Source organism: Spermophilus citellus, assembly GCF_964194105.1.
Source record: "Spermophilus citellus genome assembly, chromosome: 7".
NCBI lineage: Eukaryota > Metazoa > Chordata > Mammalia > Rodentia > Sciuridae > Spermophilus > Spermophilus citellus.
In genome coordinates this window covers 120,047,727-120,066,792 of record NC_138188.1, presented here as the reverse complement: position 1 = coordinate 120,066,792, position 19,066 = coordinate 120,047,727, and the positions used below count along the sequence as shown (strand labels likewise).

Here is a 19,066-nt window from a genome sequence, read left to right as displayed (position 1 = left end):
AGGTCCCACTGCCTGCATTTTCTACCACCTGCCAATAACGCCATCAATGCAAATCCTTCAATGGATTAATCCATTAATGAGGTCAGAGCCCTTATGATCCTGTCATTTCCCCAGATCCCCACCTCTGAACATGGCTGTCTTGGGAACCACACTTTCAAGTATTCAGGGTGTACTTTATATCCAAACCACTGCAGATTAGGAAAGAAAAAAGAATTTCTTAGTCTGGAGATCATGAAGACTTTGGGAAGTCTTCATGGGAAGTCTCTGGGAAGGGTGGGGTGAGAGAGAGGAGAGACAGACAGACAGACAGACAGACAGACAGACAGACACACACACACAGGACTGATATTGGATACTTAAGAAAGTTTGCAATGAGAACACCGCTGCTGCCTTTTGTTTTGCTTTGTTACACAAGAGGGTGAGTGCAATTGTGAATTGCTTTTAATTTTTAAAGTTTTCTACTTCTGGGGCTGGGGATGTGGCTCAAGCGGTAGCGCGCTCGCCTCGCATGCGTGCGGCCCAGGTTCGATCCTCAGCACCACATACCAACAAAGATGTTGTGTCCGCCGAGAACTAAAAAATAAATATTAAAAATTCTCTCTCTCTCTCTCTCACTCTCTCTCCTCTCTCACTCTCTCTCTAAAAAAAAAAAAGTTTTCTACTTCTTAGGCTGTAGCCCCTTATTGATACTGGATCATGTGGTACCCTGTTTTCATATGGGTTGCCCACGATCTTCGCCAACTATTAGAGGTTGGAAAAGCACTTATACTCTCTATGTCACAGAGAGAATTGTGTCTTCCAAAAGATGTTGAAGTCTAATCCTGGTGTCTCTGAATGTGAACTTTATGGAAGTTTCCTTCTGTGGACATAATCTAGCCAAGGTAACACCACATAGAGGCAGGGTGGGCCTTGACCCAGTGACTGGTGTCCCTACAAAAAAGACAAAAATTGCCACATAGAAACTCATAGAGGGAAATTCAGTCATGCAAAGACAGAGGCAGAGATTGGAGTTTGGCTGCCATGAGCTAAGAAATGCCAAGGACGGCCTACAACCTGCAGAAAGCCACACGAGGCAAGAATTTTCCCCTAGTAACTTCAGAGAGAACAGGGCCCTGCTGACACCCTGATCCCAGAGTTCCAGCCTCTAGAACTACATAAGAATAAGTTCTTGCTGTTTTAAGACACTTGGATTGTTGTGGTTATGGTTGTTAAGAAAATAGTATACTCTGTATATAGGTTTTCTCAAATAGTGAAAATAGTGGAATTTGTGTCACGGGACTGTGGTGCATATGTCATGCGTTAGTACATGTGAAATGCTGGAACGTAGTTAGCACTCAGAAAATCAGTATGAAAAGGACTGCTGAGATCCAGCCACAGGAAGGACCTGCTCTGGGCTCCCAGCTAGTGGGGCCTGGATAACTTTGTGTGTCTCATTTAGAGATCCAAATTCTTCCTGGATGTACCACTTTCTAGATTTCACTTCTTCATTACTAATCTTACTGAAGCCATCAGCACTGGAAGGGAACGTAGAGAAACCTCCCAGCCAGCCTCCTCATGTGGCAGATGGCTCTTTAGGTCTGCTTGACTCCTTGCACTTTGCAAAGCTTCCCAATGATTCCCGGAATGGATGGCAAGGGAAAGTATTTTTTTGTATAAGAGATGACCAGAGTAATGAAGAGATCTCTGAAGGCTTTTGTCCACAGAAGGCTAGTTTAGTGTTTAGGAATCTCTCTCTTTAATTTCCTGTGCTTCCAATAATTTTTCTAGATGTGTGAATGTAGACTAATAGTAGCCCTGGGCACAGGACTCCTGCTCACAGATGAATACTCTGTTTTCCTGAGCTTACCTTCCCTAAAAGTCCACCAGGCTATCCTAGGAATTGAGGCCAAAGATTGATTGGCTCAATCTTGCTATTTGCCAGGTAGCCTCAAATTTCAGTTATAGAGCATAGGTAGGAGGAAATTTAAAGTATCAGATACCAGGCAAGAATCTGGGTCTAGGAAAAAAAAAAGATGCACCTGATATGTGTTGGGGTTTTCTTGCAGAGGGGAGGGGTGCCCGGGAATGAACCAGAGGGCACTGAATGACTGAGCCACATCCCCAGCCCGTTTTTTTGTATTTTACTTTGAGACAGGGTCTCACTAAGTTGCTTAGGGCCTTGCTAAACTGCGGAGACTTGTTTTGAACTTGCAATCCTCCTGCCTCAGCCTCCCAAGCTGCTGGGATTATAATGTGCACCACCACACTTGGCTGTATGTTGTTTGTTGAGCTACATTTCAGGGGCTCTTGAAAGCCATGTAAGTAAAACTAACAGATCTGAGACTGCAGTTGAGCTTAGATAAGAGGTGCTGGCTGTTGAAGCTGCAATCCTGGCCCAAGTCATTTGATCACAATGAATAAACAATAATAATGATGATGGATGTTCATAATATCATAATGCCTCCTTCTTTCTAGTTAATGGAACATTTTCACCTTCACTATTTTGTTTGCTCCTAATAACAATCATATAATAAATGCACTTCAAGCAAACATTGTAATTCTGAGCCCAGAGAGGTGATGTGACTTCTCCAAGGCCACAAAGCCTGGGAGAAAAACCCCACATATCATGACTCCCAGATCTGATTCAATAGTTGGAATCAAACTACAGAAGATCAGAGCTGCAAAGGGCACTCAAGGCCTTCAAATCTATACCATTCCTTGGTGGAGAAACTAAGACTCATTCAAAGTCACATGGCAGAGCCAAGACGAGGGCCCAGTTGTACTGCTCTTTCCAGGACATTGTTCTTATTTGGTATTTGTTAATCAGAGTAAAAGCCCCCCAATAGAGCTGGGTGAGCCCCTAAGAAGGTATTGTGTACATGCACAAGCGAGACACCATAAAGAATGAGGGGGCCTGAGAAAGAGCTTGCGCAGGTCCTGAGAGTCCAGGATTCCCACTGCTGCCAGGAAAAATGGCCCACTCTCAGGGAGGGCTGGACAGAAAAGGGCAGCAGGGGCAGCGAGAGAAGAAAGAGCTGGTAGGGAGGGGTCCTGCCCAGAGCCTGGGAAGCGGGCATCCCGCAGGTGGGAAACCAGTGGTGCCCACCGTCTCAGTGGGAGTAGGGATACAGAGGGGCTGGGCGGGGAAGAGTCTGGGAACTGTGACTGGGAAGGAGGGCCAGGGAGGATTTACACTCTCTTCAGCTGGTGAATGGCTCAGACTCCTCCATCCCACCACTTCGGGGACTTCAGAGCCACTGGCTCATTCACATGCAAATCTCTTGGGCAACTCTGAGGCTGACAGGAAAATAGCTCTGAACAAAGGGTTGCTGTGTTCCTCTGCGGTGGAGGCTGCCGGGCTCAAGGTATGTCACAGTCGGGACTCGGTGGAGGCAGTGATAAGGCCAGTACTGGGCACAGAAGGGACCTGCCACGGGTGGAGCAGCGTCCGGCAGCAGTTTCATTGCACAGAAATTCTTCAAGGGCACTGCAATAGGGACCAAAGGACCCTGGGTTCTGGTCGCAGCTCTCCCACTGGGATGTCACTTCCACATCCCCAGACAGTAGTATGTGAGAGCTGGGAGCTCCTCAATTAAAGAGCCCACTGTCAACTTTTGGGGGATTTTGCTACCCTTAAAACTTATACTTAAATCAACTGTATTAGAAACAAATAAATTATATGGAAATTCATAACTTCCTGATTATTTTACTGTTGCTCTGTGATCCACATTGTTGAGGTAATTAATGTGTATTGTATCAGGATGGCAAATGGTGTGCCAAGGTACAAGGTACACTTTTCTCCTCCCCTTCTCCCCTGCCCCAGTGTGACTGCTATTCATTTATAGGTAGACACATCACCATCTCCAGGCATGGGTTTTCTCAGCTATAAAAGGTGGGCATTAATGCTGTCCTCTAAGAGTCACGAGGTCAAAGGAGACTCAGGGATGGAAGCAGCTTATGAATTCCATCATTACCTGGCAGCATTTTGCAGACCCCATTCCCTGCCTCTTCCCTACCTCCCACCTGTGCCTGTTGATCTTCAACCCTCACTCTACCCTCCAGCCATACTACCATCCTGGTGTTCTTCAAACACATCAGGTTCTTTCCCACCTGAGGGCCTATCCCCTTTTGTTGGAATGCTTTTTCTCCAGAAAGCACATGGCTGATTTCCTCCCCTTCTTCAAGTCTTGACTTAAAGGTCACCTCCTTGAGGCCTAGTCTGTCTACCATATTAAAATCAAAACCCTCCTAAGCCTATGCAGACCCCTTTATCTGCTCGATTTCATTTCTTTGCCTATCAACTTAGTCATCACTACATGATTCGCTTGTGAGTTTGTTTAGTGTGCAACCCCTCCCTGGCAAATACATGTTGAATAAATAAAAACCTCTCTTTCCCTATCTTTTGGCTCCAAAAGGTAAATCCAGGCTCTGTTTTTTACGGAGATGTTTCCAGGAGTGTTCTTTGTGAGCACAAGCACACGCATGTGTGCCTCTGTGCCCCCCTCTCTGCAGAGCACTCTTCCCATACTGGCACTCCACACTCACTGCATTCCCTGGCCCAGCTTGGGCCCCTTCCCTCTGTTTTGCAGCACCCAAGATCTCCTGCTGTTCACACTTCCTGCATAAAAAGTGCTTTTTTCACACTTTCAGGAAGCTCATTTTCACTTCCTGATTCTTCTGAATCAGCTGGAATTGGTGTTTGGGACCTGGTGTCACTGGAGGGGAGAATCCTGCTGGGGAGTACAATTGAAATTCATGAGAAACTTTCATCTATTTCTCATTTCCTTCTGGGGCCAAGGCCTCCTGTCCACTCCCAGAGAATTAACAGAGCTGCTGCTGTGGCTGGGGTCAGTGCAGTTCTAAGTAAACAGAGGACTGCACAGAATTAGGATCCCATTCAGAGGATTTATCTTTCAACTATACAGCAAATTGCAGACTGACGGATATGGCCCAGGGAAGGGGCAATGCACTGAGGGTCACTAGCCAGCAGAATTGGAAGGGCTTACAGAGGTCACTTAATCCAATTCTCTCACTGGGGAAACTGAGGCCCAGAATGGACCTGGGACTTTCCTAAGGTCTCCACAGGAGACAGTGACTGATTTCCAGGCCAGAGTCCTTTGCTTCACATACAGTATGTCTTTTCCTGTCCTTCCCCAGGATTGTGCTTGCTACTGGAGAAAACATAGACATGGGCCTTGAACTCATGGGGCTGCAGTCCAGTGGGATTGACCTTGAGCCCAGATAAATAGACCAGTTTCCCATTCTTTGTAGCTCAGATTCCATTCGTTATTATTATTTTTCTTTTGTAAAGTGTTTTTTTTTTTCTCTCTTAAAGTCAGAATAAACGAAAGTCCTCTAACAAAATCTAGACATCATTGGGACCCTTAAGAACCCTCAAGGTCCTTTTGTAAACATTACTTAATCACTATGGCAGGCACTGTTGTCTTAGACATAATGCCTGGCCAGGAAACCTAGCAAGATCCTTTCCAGAATACAACCTGCCTAAGAAGGACCCTTAGAGAGACAGAACCATGACTTTGGAGTATGAGCACCAGGGATGGAGATCTGGCTTTTCTGTATAAACTTGGACAAATCAATTTGTACCCCCATTTCCATTTCTGGAAGTTAAGCATGATAATCCCTGGTCTCCCTATCCCATGAGAATCGAATGAGGTGACTGACTAGAAACTGCCATAAAACTTGTGAGGCTACAAGGTAAACACACAGGACAAATGAACAGCCTCCTGTGTTCCAGCAATTCTTTCAAAGGGCACTTCCATGAATTGATTGGAAGCATTGAATGATGAGAGCACCATCCTGTACTGCTAGTTGGTGGGAGAGTTGGAACAAAGGAGAAAGATGATGTTCATCAAGCACCTAGGGATGCCAGTCAGGCACTTCATTGCTCACACCACCACCATCACTGCCAGTACAATCACATTTATTGAGCTAACAGCATATGTGTCAGGCATTTGTGATTCAAGCTCTTACCTCATTGGGCCTTCACAATTAGCCCACAAGAGGGGAATCATGATTATCTCCATTTTACAGACGGGGAAAGGGAACCAGAGAGAGGTGAAGCATCAGCCCCAGGCAGATGTAGGACCTGTCCCTGGTTCTGACTGTCTTTAAATCCTGGGCCCAAACCGTGGAGCGCCACTGTCTTTCGCAGTGTTGATTCCACCTACAGCCATCATTTTTATTTACGCCCTCTCATAATCTGTGAGAAACATGCTGTATCCACTGTGAACTTTTTTTCTACTGATGACAAAACTCATGCTCAGGAAGATGGAGAAGCTTGGCCAAAGGGCTCTTCACTCCTTAGTGGCAGAGGCAGAATTTTGCCCTTATGGGTCTTTAAGCCCTGTCTCGAAATCTGTGCCAGCATTTCCCAGACAGCTGGATTCCAAACTCAGTGCACTTCCGCACACTTTTATAGCTCTCTAAATCTACTTGTCCTCTTCATGATACTGCTAGTTACTGGTGATCGGTTCAGCTCCCTCACATGCTGAAGTAGAATGCTAGAGAAGCAAGCGGAGGCAAGCATATAAAGCAGGGTTTATTTTAAAAGGGGTAACAGACTTCTCAGGAGGAAGAAGGGGGCCATGGTTGGTATCCTGGTCTCCCAAGAAGTGAGGGTGTTCTACCTTTTTAACATCATAGAGTTTCTTTGTTCTTCTGCTCTTTTCCCCCTTATTAATCTCTCTTCTTCCTGAGGAGGTAATGGAGGCCCAGGAGATGCTCTGGTGGAATGCCCAAAAAGTGAGAAACAGATGGGCTGGAGGGGTAAGGTGGAGTGATCATGGCAGGAAGGGGGTCCAGGGTACATTAATGAACAAGGTTTACAACTCTCTGTAGGGAGGGACAATCCCTGGGACAGGTTACCTTAGCAACAGGTTGGAGGGGGGGGTTATCTTGATAAGGGTGGAGGAAGGGCTCTGAAGCATTAGCATTTCAATCCCTCAGGGGCAGTCTCCAACTTTCCTGGACCCAAATTGACCTCATTTCTTTGATCCAACCGGGATTCACCTATCCATACTGACTGCCCGTCTTGAATTCTGGCTTCATTAGTGTTCCTGATCTCCATTGCTGGGAGAGTAGCACTCTGTCGTCCTAATCTGACTGTGAAACCTCTGATTCCTCCATCTCCCTCTCCCATGCACAGCCAGTCCCTGTGGCGTTTACCTGCATGGATCTCTGCCTGGGCTTCCACCGTGTCCCTAGATCTCCTGGGGTTCCTTGAAACATATGTTAGATTCAACTGGCGCCTCATTCAATCTATTCAATACACACCTCAACGTGGCCTTTTCAACGACTCCAATTTCTTTGGCTTTACTCTTTTAACTCTCCTTACCTATTTTTCCAGATCAAAATTCCTCAAACATACCCCTAATTGTGTCACCTGCATCCTGTCTCCCGCCCCCAAACATTTCAAAACTTCTAATCCCCTAGACTGAAATGCCAAAAGATTCCAGGCACAGAGCATGGGTGAGGGAAACAGGCTGCTTTGTGCTCTTTAGACAGAAACATACAGCACAGGAAATGCACAGTGATATTCTTCTCAAACAATATCTTCATGGATTTTTCCTGTCCTCAATCGCTTTCACCTCTTCTGCTTTTTGTAGAGCACTAGGGGAAAATATTTAATGTTCTTCATGGTATGAGAAGCCAGAGAGAGGTGAGGAAGCTTTGGCCTGCGGGAGCTGTCCAGATTGGGGGACTCACCTACAGGACTGCGTCTAGCCGGTCCAGCTGTGTTGGCATACCGGACACCATCAAAATTGCCAGTTGTAGAGATGCAAAATTTTGTGTGAGATCAGAAATTTTATGTTGACATTATTCATTGTGTTGCTGTTGTTGTTATTCTTTTTTTTTTTTTTTTTTAAACATAGAGCCAGACAATTCTAGGTTGGTCAATAACATACATCTGTAGGATTAATTCAACATGTTGATCATGTGTTTGTGGCTTTGGGTATGTGTGCTGAGGCCCACATTTACCAACCATTTCTTAGTCTCTCCCTAGGTGATCTTTCTGGGCTTTTCTCTTGTACCTCCCTAAAACACATCAAATCTGTCTCATTCCATCCTCCATACCATGGTGGCTCTGCTGATACCCCATGTAAGGAAGCACACTGTTGAATTCCTATGTATCCTTCAGGACTTAATAGAAGCATCAATTGTTTCTGAAGGCTTTCCTGATCACACAGAAATGACCACTCCCAAATATATATGTTGTCTTATGCCCTTTATGCTGCTTTGTTTGACTTTAATTTATCAATTATGTGATTATCTCATTACATACTATGAAACCAAATTCCTGGAGGGCAGGGCTACCTTAATTATCCTTGTGGGGCCAGTTTGGGTACAGTGTGCAGCGTAGGATAGGTTTTCAATAGAATGCTTGGATTTCATGATAGAAAATGAAAGGTTTTCAGAGTGGTGCAATCAAAGCAATGCTTAAGAATCCTCTGGATATATGTGAAGCATGGACTAAAGCAGATACCTGATAGACTTTGGGAGGTATTGCAACAGACTAGGTAAGAAGAATAAGAATTGGAACTAAGGCTAAGTGGAAAGGATGGGAGAAATGTTGATTTCATCAAGGTCAGGCTAATAGGAGAATAGTGGCATTGCATCATAAGAGCATTAAACAGATATCAACTGAATTTATGCACAATGAGAGAGAGAGAGAGAGAGAGAGAGAGAGAGAGAGAGAGAGAGAGAGACCCAATTAGGTGATCCATGCCCCCTTTTTCAATGAACAGATGCGATGAAGTGAACTTGAAAATGACATGTATGAATCTGCTGTTCTCTTGGGGCTTCTGGTTTCTAAATAATTATGCCTCTTTCTGTAACTAGTGCCCTGCGGCTCCTTTATAAGTCAACCATTTCATCTGGTGGTCAACCAAAGGAACTGTAGTTTGTTCCATTACAGAAAAATAATGTCCCTTCTTGACATGTTAAAAGATAATATTCTTTTATACTTAGGGGATTTTTAAGCATACATTTGACCATAGGCGGTATTTGCCTTATATTACAACTTAAAATCCTAATCATTCTCAAGATGGGAATCCACTAATAAATCCATTAATATTTTTTTTAAAAGACTGAGTATCTTAAGATGTAAATTCTGATGCAGGAATGATGCTGGCCAGTGAATTGCCCTTCCCCAGGTTTTGGACATGACAATGATGGAGGTAGATCTTGATTTCTAAGGTCTTAGATGCATAGAATATCAGGATTAGGTATAACTTAGACACCATCTGGCCCAACTCCTTGCATTTGACAGAGTAGGAAAGAGTCCCCTCCAGTAGTAGTCATGTGTCCATGGTCAGTTAGTACAGAATGACTAGCAGGACCTAGGCCTCCCGTCCCCACACCAGTGCCTGTGCTTTGCCTGTAGCATCAGCCAGCTGCGATTCATAGGCCTCATCGCTGCACTTCAGAAATCCACAGCAGCAGCCTCATTCCAAGGAAGCAGATAATGCTGTGCAGATGTGCACGTGCCTTGAAGACCAAGGATCGCGGGAAACCAGGCTGGGGAGGAATTTTCATAAATGTGAACATCCCGTCCACAGCCCTGGACTGGGATCCTGTTCTTATTCAAGCTACTGTTGTGCAGTCAGCAGTTCCGCCATGGCCCCTGGGATGGGCCTGGGTGGGAGGGGCTGATTGTGGGCTTGGACTGGGCTGGAAAGGATACCTATGAGCTGGAAGGTCCTTTAAAGTCCACTCCTCAGCTGCAGGGTCAGTCAGGGAGTAAAAAGCCTTAAAACAGGGGATCTAATCCACCAAAGGAAAATCAGTCATATTTAAAATGCCTTTTAAAGGACAGTCGTGGTAGGATATATTTACATGTTCTACTCTAATAATGTGCCACTAAGACATCTTCAGCAGACTCTAAGCTTTAACCAGAGTGTTAATAGCCATGGTACTTTGAGAATTGGCTGCAGTAAACAAGGCATTCCTGTTTTCTGGGATTATCCTATCTAGGATAATCAGGGTTTAGTGGGTTCATCTGAGAAATTCTGGCAAGAAGAATTAAAATTAGAATTCTGGAATTTAAGGTACCTTAGGGATCATCTCATACACCTTCTCATTGACAGGTGATATAGCAGAGTTTTGGAGAGTGGTGTTGACTTATCCTGAGTCACAAGGCACACTTATTTATGCTTTTATTCAAATGGAAAGAGACCGCCTTCTCTCTCATTCAAAGCCAGAAAAAGCGCTAGAGCCTGGGAATGAAAAGGAAATTTGAAAAAAAAAAATGAACAGGTTTCACTATGTGTATAAGATTTCTGGATTAATCCAGAATTCAGAGGTGGAGTACTACAGTCTCTTGCATTCAGTGAGAACTTGACAAGAGCAAAAAACTCGAGCCATAAGTTCTCGAGGTGCTGCAGAGTAGTGACCAAGGAGGAAGAGCAGGCAGAGTGAGCTTTGGGGTCACCTTCACCCTGGGCAACTCCACTTCTATCTCTTTTCTATATTGGGCCTAATTGAAGGGTCATTGGAAGAACACGTTCACTAGGGAGAAAAAATTTTAAAACATCAACAACCTAGGAGTCGATGTGCCTTCAGAGTGCCTCTGCAGCCTGACATTCTGTGGGCTCTTGATTCTTGAGGGAAATTGTTCAGGAGTGTGTGAACATGGATGCAGGGTACTGTCTCCCTGTGAGCACCAGTTGTCAACTGATGAGGATGCAGCTTCCTACAGAGGGGGAGATCTGCTTATGTCTCCTGGCTGCCAGGGACATGGCTGCAGGGAGGCTAGTGCCATGCAGGGAGGGCATTCCCAGAATAGTCACTATACAAGCCCCCTCCCCAAAGAAGCCAATTTCCCCCAAAGGAATTAGACAAATGCATCTAATTCAGAGATCAAGATCAAGATCTGTAGGGCACTTTAGGTAGCAGATCAGTCCATGAGTTGCCTCAAGAGTTGTTTCTTTAAAATGCCAAGAGATCCTGCTTTCTAGAATCCTCTCTCTTTGTAAGGGACCAGATCTTCTGCATCCTGATAAGGTGATAGTACCTAGCACACAGCATCCAAAAAACTGCAGCACCTCACCTGGCAATGTTCTAGGACACTGACAATGTCAGGAGACAGTTTGGGTTTTCAAAACTGCAGAATTCTCTGGCTCAAAATGTCAATAGTGCTGAGATCGAGAAACCCCAACATGCAGCATCAAGGGCTATTTCTTGTGAACTCAGAATATTTAGTTACAGCACCCCACGTATAAAATGAGTTAAAGAGGAGTGGGGCCACAATGCCTCTAGTAGATCTTCCCCATCTTGTGCCCTTGGAAACACCTGTAGTTGCCTGAGGCTCGGTGGAGCATGGCTTGTGGGCTCTTTGGTGTGGCCATAAGAGTATAGGATTCAAGGCCATAAGATGGGAGTTGGGACCTTGATCTGCCATCCACTAGCTGTGCAATGTTATGTGAGTTACTAAAACTTCCTGGGTTTGTTTCTTTGTTGTGAAATGGGAGAGTAGTTACTATCTCATAGGTTTGTTAAAAGGTTTAAATGAGATGATAAGTTCAAAAGCACCTTACAAATTTACTACTTTGCTGTGGATAAAACATTGTCTACAAGGCTACCTTTTGCTGAATGACTGTGGGAAAATAATGCTACAAGAATACTAAAAACACATACCATCCACTCTGAAGTTATTTGATGAGAACCTCTCCCAGGAAGCCAGAGAGAGCTTAGAAAGTAGGTTCCTGGATCTGCGCACCTTTTAAAAGTAGGTACAACTTTAATAAACTTGATCTCTCAGAATACTCTGATCCTTCTCTGCCCCACTTTAAAGTGAGAATATCTCACTTATGGCAATTTTTTATGAGTACTCTCTAGATTCTAGGAAATATTGTTGGATATTGTATCCTCTTCAGCTCTCCCCTAAGACATTTTTAAAATACCCTTCTGATAGCGACTTCCCTTGCTGCCCATGCCCTTTGCTGGTGAATTGCCAACCCCTTAGCCTGGCATTCAAGACCCTTCAGAATTGCACCCTGACCCTGCCTTCCAGCACTGCTTCCTCCTGTGGGCTCCAGCATACCCTGCACTTTCCAAACACTTGATAATTATTTGGGGGAATTGGGCAATGCTTTCTAATACTTCATCTTTGGGCACAATTATGGCTATGTGTCTGTCTGACTGCTGCTTCCTCGGGGGTCTCTGTTCCTCTTGCCTTGGAACCTTGGAGTGGGAACTAGTGAAGACATTACAGACTGGGAACAGAATTGTGTGTAAGTATACGTGTGTGTGTGTGTGTGTGTGTGTGTGTGTGTGTGTAGGGGATCAAAACCAGGGCCTTGGGTTTGCTAAGCAAGCGCTCTACCTCTGAACTACACTCTCAACCCTGAGAAAGAAAACAAAAAATGTTGTGTTTGGCTGGCTCACACACCAGTAGCCCAAGTTCCCCTTGTGGTCTTTTCTAGTTCTACCTACTCAGCTTGAACTTGTCACCCCCTACCACCTTCATTCATCACATTGTGTCCTTGTGTGGCCCTGTGAAGGAAGAGACAGTGTCTATCCCACCTAGACTTCTTTAACTCCTAGAGGAGAGCCTGGCCTCATGAGAGAACACATGGGTGGTCTCACCTTCACGTAGTCATATTCACAAAGGTAGGAAGATTCCAAGTTGAAGTGCATGAAGTAAAGCTTGATCCGAAACCCCTCTGGGACAGTGATATTCCAAGTCACCTCTGAGTCACTGGGATAGGAGTCCGGATAGCCAGGTGACTGGATCTGGCCAAACATGTCATTCAGCTCCACAGTGTGGGATGAAGCCTTCAACAGGGAGAAGCACAGAGCATGACAGAGAAGGAGCCACCTGAAAGACACGAATGTGGTTCCACTTACATTCCTGGATGCAGGGCCCCAGCATTAAACTGAGTCAGCGGCCCGGAGACCAACTCCTCAGCATAACCCTGCTGTAGATCCCCTCATCTGGGCCTTGCTTACCTCGTCTGTAATATGGGAGGAAGGAACTAGGTGATTTCTGAAGCTGCTTCTAGTTTTGCTCTTTTAAAAGTTTGATAAGAGTATTAAACTTTTCCAGAAAGTACCATATTATTTTACTATTGAAAAGGTAACTTATATTATTAGGTGAAAGTTGGTCTCATTTCTTCAGTTTGGCTTCCTTTAGGAATCATAAACTCTTTATGCATTTTTCTAAAATGTAAGTAATAATAGCATGGTAATATTGGGATGAGATTTACATTCCATGGTGGAATCTGGAGACCTTAAACCAATTTAATATTTTGAAAGAAGTTTTGCATTACCAAATCAGTCATGGCATGCAAAATCTTGAATAAAATTGGAATGAGCAAAGGAGTTTCCTTGGTAAGGTTCTAATACAAGGGTAAAAGCCTCTAATTCATTTCTGTAAGAATCCAGGATAACTGTTGCAAAAAGCGGGAAGGGAAATTCAGTAAAACTCTCAGAACATGCCAAGCGCGGATGGCGCAATAAAGAGGCAGAGTAACCAAGGCTGGTCGAAGCCTAATGGTCAACACTTGCACACCAGCAACTGGCAAATGTTCACTTCCCACCAGCACCCAGGAACTTTGAACTCAAACATGCAAACATGGCTGGACAGCGTGTCTTCTCACAGATTCCTGCTCTCGTTTCTGATTTCTTTTAGTGGTGATCTCCTCCACCAGCTCCCTCAGCCTGAAATGCTGCCATTCTCCTGCCTTTTACACCACATATAATCGTCACCAAATCTTTTTGACTCTTCTGCCTGTTTTGGAGACCCATCTCTCTTCCTCTCTAGTCAATTCCTTAAATTTAAACCCTCTTATCTGGACTATTTCTATAGCATCCTAACTGGTCTTTTGGCCCCCTTATACCATTCAGCAATCTTCTGCCAAAGCTGGTTTCCTATGACATAGATGCCACCATCATGCTACACTGTGTCTGCAGGTATAACACCTGCCTCGGAATGGCTGAAAAGTCCCTTTGGGGTCTGGTGCTGATCTGCCCATCTAGCCCTCTCTCAGTGCCAGTCAGGCCATCCCCTTCCATGCCTCAGCCCCATGGCACATGCCCTGCTCATTGCTCCTCTGCTGATGTCCCATTTTTCTTTCCTGGGCTGTGAATTATCTCTTCATCGCTCCAGATTCCACAGCCCCCTATTGGAGTGACGGCCACACTGCAGCCTTTGAAGTTGAGGGTACTTGGGTTCAGTTCCCAATTCTCCCACTTACAGCTATGAAAACATGGGCAACTAGTTTCTCTGAGTTCTAGTTTCCACATATGTAAATGAGGATCATTGTCCCTACTTGACAGGATTCATATGAACATTAGCAATAACATATGTCAAGGATCCAGTGTAGAGTCTGCTATATTGTAGATTATAATTGAAAGAAAGAAGGGAGGAAAGAGAGTCTGAGACTGACAGACCAGTCTAAGAATTACAAAAGTCAACGTTGGGAAACTGTGACAGCATTTTTGGATTAGTAGTTTTATCTTTGCTAATCAGGAAGTTGCTTCCTGGCCAGGACTCCCAGTCACGCATTCAGATGTAGATTTGTATATATGCATACAGATGAATTTTTGAGTGTATACACACAGCAAGAGAAGTACATTCATAGATTATCTGGCTATTTCATGTATTATTTACATAAAATATAAATAGATAAATATAAAAAGGTCTGCAAGGATAGACACCAAGGTATTATTAGTGGTTGTCGGTGGAAGGGAAATAGGAGTGTTTTTAGTTTTGTGTATGCAAAATATTCACATTGGTCTAGAAGGACCATGTGCTATTTTTTCAATAAAAGGAAAATAAAGTAGTATATTTTTTTCCCAAGGCTCTTACAATAGCAGCATGTGGGATGCTATTAAGAAAACAAAATATTTTAATCCAATTGCCACTGTCAATATATTTCTTTTTACACCAATCTGTGAAGGAAGGACCTCAGAGGCAGTGATCAGGGAAGGCACAGGTCCAAGTTCTACAGTGAATTAGGAAGGCCCATTCCAGAAACTCCAACTTGCAGGGCCCAGGACTCGAGATTTCAAGTGAGGAAACGTACTGTCATTAACAGGGTTGGGAGTTTATGCTCATCCATCCCAAGGAGGGGAGAGTAGATCAACTTGAGGCCCTGCTTTTATTTATCCTACCCATTTTAAGGAAGTGGAGCGTCTGAATTTGTTTTCTTGTCTATTACCTGGTGATAATAATGGTTTCCCACAGGCCTGCTGTCCTCAGGAGCTTTGGAACATACTTGGTTAAGTGTCCAGCCCTGGGCAAACATTATTGCTGATTACTCCATCATGCTGCTTCCCAAAAAGCAGGTGTTAGGCATAAGCTTTGGCTCCCAAACTGGACTTCCCTGAAATAGTGACAACTGATTACGTAAGGCTGAAAGGTCAACTTTCTCTATGTCTGCTTTTTCCAGACGACATAGAGGAGTGTCTCAGATTCCTCAGGCTGAAATATGTCAAGGGCTGGTGGCTGACTAGTCCGTCTATCCTAGAAGCCCCTTGCCATGTGTGGTGGGCAATTGGTCAGCATGGGAGGAAGGCCTGTTGGCATCTAACACAGTTTCAAACATAACGAAGCAAATATCTCCTTTCACATAATGGGCCTGAGCATATGCTTGCTTGCTTGCTTGCTTTAGGGGCTATAAATCAAAGAATCTAAGTGGCAGATTTCATTCCCCATCACACCCTCTGAATGGTTTTGGCTTCTCATATATCAGGCACCAGCTGTACAATTCCTGACACCTGTTATCTATCCTGTGGCTCATCAAAGAGTTGAGCTCCATTTGCTTGAAATGTCAAAAGTAATATACAGAGCTGGGATTTCATGGGCTCCTCCGTGGGTGCAAGCTCTTGGGGATGTGTAAAGATGCCCCTTGGGGATATGACGGAGCAATAGATGGCACTTTCTAGCCCTGCCACACTCACTCCTCTCACTTCAACGTACACAACACCAGGCCTCCCTTTTTAAGTTGAAGAGTTGGAAGGGACTGTTGAGCTCCTTACGCTCCACCCTCATTTGACAGGTGATGAAAAGAATACCCCAAGAGATGTCACATCATGCCCAAGACCATATGGTGAATTTGCTTCAACGAAGAAGGGAATAACAAAGGCTCACAGAAGAAGTTGGGTCCATGCCCATATCATGCCCAGGCAGCTGGCCAAAGCAATTAACCCTGTGAAAAATAATTTTAAAATCCATGGCTTTGGGGAAATTTAAAAACTACTAATGCCTGGGCCCTTCTCCTAGGAGCTTCTGGTTTAATTGGCTTGGGCTGGGGCCGGGGCATGAGCATTTAAAAGCACCACAGGTCATTCTAGTGTACACAGGACTGAGAGTCTAGAGGAACATAGTAGGACAAAAAATGCTGTTCTCGGGGCCCAAAGAAGATCCAAGTTTGTGTCTGAGGCTTTTCCAGATCATCAGTGTGGCTTTGAGAAACTTGCTCAACTGCTTTTATTCTCACTTATCCATAAACCCTTCGTCATCCTCAATCTGTAGGTGACACAGTGCACATGAAACTGCCTTGCAACCTCTGAAGTGCTACAAGCATGTGAGGCAAGACCCTTTACAGACTTTTGTAGTGAAACACTTTTCTAGTCGCTGCTTTGCTATTCAGCAGTTGAGTTCAATTCAACAAATATTTATTGAATGCCTAGCAGGAAACAAACATTATGTTAGGTGCTGGTCCTACAGAGATGAAAACACTGATCTCCCTGCTTGTCACAGAAGTCGGCATTTAAATAAGGAGGTACTCCAAAGACAATAGGAGACATCGCTCCAAAGCACAGAACAGAACAAAGGAGGAGATGCTTGCTCTGGGGGATGGAAATCGGAAAAGCAAGTGATATTTGAATGAGATCAAACCAACAGATCTTTTAGGTGGAAAATAAGGAGGAGGATTGCTCTAGGTTAAGGGACAAGCATATACAAAGACACAGGATTGTCACTGAGTCCTGTATTTTGGTGTAGCTGGGGCACTAGTGGTAGGGTGGGTTCATTTCCTTGGCAGGTGATTCAGATATGGTTCAAAGTAGATGGGCATAAATACAATTTTGTTTTAGGGGAAAGAATGGAAAATGAAGTTTGATGGCAAGTTCAAAATTACAAAGGATTTAAAAAGAATGAAATGATTGAATTAACATTAAGGACTCGAGTATCTCTCTGCACTACAAGTAACTGGAATTCAGAGTTATGCAGCCGAAGCCCCTCATTGGCCTGGACTCAGCAAAGTTGCTGGGTGACTTTGCAGAAGAGAAACAGACAGAAACATCCCCCGATTTAGAGAAAAATCAAAGGGAAAAGAGCTATATAGGGACTTATAGAGAGAAAGGTGTTTTTTTTTTATATTTTCACTTTTTTGTATATTTCTAGCAGCAATAACATTTATAAATAGCAAAACTAATTAGAGTGGTTAGGTTTCCAGACCTGCAGAAAAAATCTTGTAAGGAATGTCTGATAAGGAACATTAAGTAAGATGAGGAATAAGAAAGGTTGAAGAGCTTCAAATCAATTGGAATTTAAAGTTTAAAGTCTTGGGCTTCGGAACTCCAAATGATCCTTAAAGAAATTGTGGTATCCCTTTAAGAGCCATTTGGTGCAATTCATAGCCTGATTCATGTCACCAGCTGCCTCTGATTTCAGTGAGAAATGCAGAAATTTATAGGGAACTGTAAAATGGGGACAGGTTTTGAGTTTTCTAAATTGGGGTTTCACAGGAAAACTTCTGAAACCACAGAGCTGGGCTGTGGGAAGCTGGTTTCTTTTCCGGTCAGAACAAATAAACACACAAATACATAGCTAACTCTCAAAGTGTTGGGAGAGAGGACTCAATGGTCTTTGCAGAAGAGGAAAAGGAAAAATCAGCCTTGTGGGCAACGGGAGGAGGTCACATTGACCAGTAGGCAGCACCCTGCGCTGGCAGAGGGAGAAATTCCAGCTTCAGCTGTGCCCGCCAGAGCAGGCTTTTGCACAAACTCCAGCTTCCCAGGGACAAGTCTCCCGTGCATCCAGCCTCCCCTTCAGTGGGAGAGAACCTCCACCCCGGCCACCCACAGGACATGCAGGTGAGCCTGCCCAGAGAGAGGACGGACCCTCTGGGCCACTTGACACTTGGTTCCCCAAAGGGCACAGTGCCCTCTCCTGCCCTGATACTCACCTCATTCTCCTGCCTTGCACGCTCCTGACTGCCTGGCCTGGGTCCCCTCTGCCGGACTAGTCTGTGAGATCGTCCCCGGTGTGGTGTCAGCGATGTCTTATCTTTGTTCTGAGGTCCCTGTGTGTCTCTGGAATTGGCTGGCATTCTCCATTCAGGTCACGCCTTCCCCTGCCTGCAACGGATCCCCTCTCCCCCTCTCTCCCTCTGGCTTTTCCTCTCTCCTCTCTCTCTCTCTTTGCTCTCACTGCTCTTCTACACACTCGGAATCTGTCTTCTTCCTTAAGAGATCTGCTCTGCCAGTCCCCTCCTTTATCCTGTGTGGCGGACTCCAACATTGGAAAGAAAACAACTCAGAGCTCAGATAGGTACTCCCGCCCCCCCCACCCCGTGTGTGTGTGTGTGTGTGTGTGTGTGTGTGTGTGTGTGTGTAGGAAGAGGGCGGGAGAGGGACAAAGTCTAATTTCTTTTCAGCCTCCCATGTCTGATGTCTAAAAATTTTTTTTGCTCTTCTTCAGGACATCAGCAAAAGAACATTAATTACACAGAAAGAGCCAATTAAGAAGGCAGTGCTAGCATCTACCCTAGGAAGAAAACATGTTGCAGATGCCAAAGCCTCCGACTATCTGCAAACGACTACAGGTTTTCCTGTGAGCCAAAACCCCTAGCAGACAGCATGTGGGAGCACCAAGTTCTGCAGTTAGTTACTTGTCTCTCCCCACTTAAAAGCAACTCGGTGCCATTTACCAACTCAGAGTATGCAGAGGTCCAGTCCAGCCTAGGAAGGATCCCTCAGTGCCAGGAGGCCAGGTGCCCCAGAGGTATAGCAAGACCTGGGCCCATGTATATGTCTGTGTTGATGGTTTGTGGAGAAATGTAACACTGGATCGGAGCTGAGCTGAATAATAAGAAACACCTTCTCTATGATAATGATC

At 44.7% G+C, this 19,066-nt stretch overlaps 1 protein-coding gene and 1 long non-coding RNA gene across 4 annotated transcripts in view; one reads left to right on the top strand and one right to left on the bottom strand.

Moving 5' to 3' along the window:
• The window catches only part of MASP1 (MBL associated serine protease 1), a 63,856-nt gene extending 45,462 nt beyond the window's left edge, over nucleotides 1-18,394 (bottom strand). The window contains exons 1-2 of one of the 3 annotated variants that reach the window (XM_081301651.1): nucleotides 18,135-18,394; nucleotides 12,586-12,817 (exon numbers count right to left, since the gene is read on the bottom strand). In XM_081301651.1, the coding sequence (XP_081157777.1) occupies nucleotides 12,586-12,817; nucleotides 18,135-18,139 (237 nt within the window). In that variant the 5' untranslated portion in view covers nucleotides 18,140-18,394. The remainder of the gene's footprint in view (nucleotides 1-12,585; nucleotides 12,818-18,134) is intronic. The other 2 variants (XM_081301650.1, XM_081301652.1) reach the window with 2 other exon arrangements.
• The window catches only part of LOC308653147, a 50,647-nt gene continuing 49,389 nt past the window's right edge, over nucleotides 17,809-19,066 (top strand). Inside the window, exon 1 of the long non-coding RNA XR_014022993.1 lies at nucleotides 17,809-18,042. This is a non-coding gene — a long non-coding RNA (uncharacterized lncRNA). The remainder of the gene's footprint in view (nucleotides 18,043-19,066) is intronic.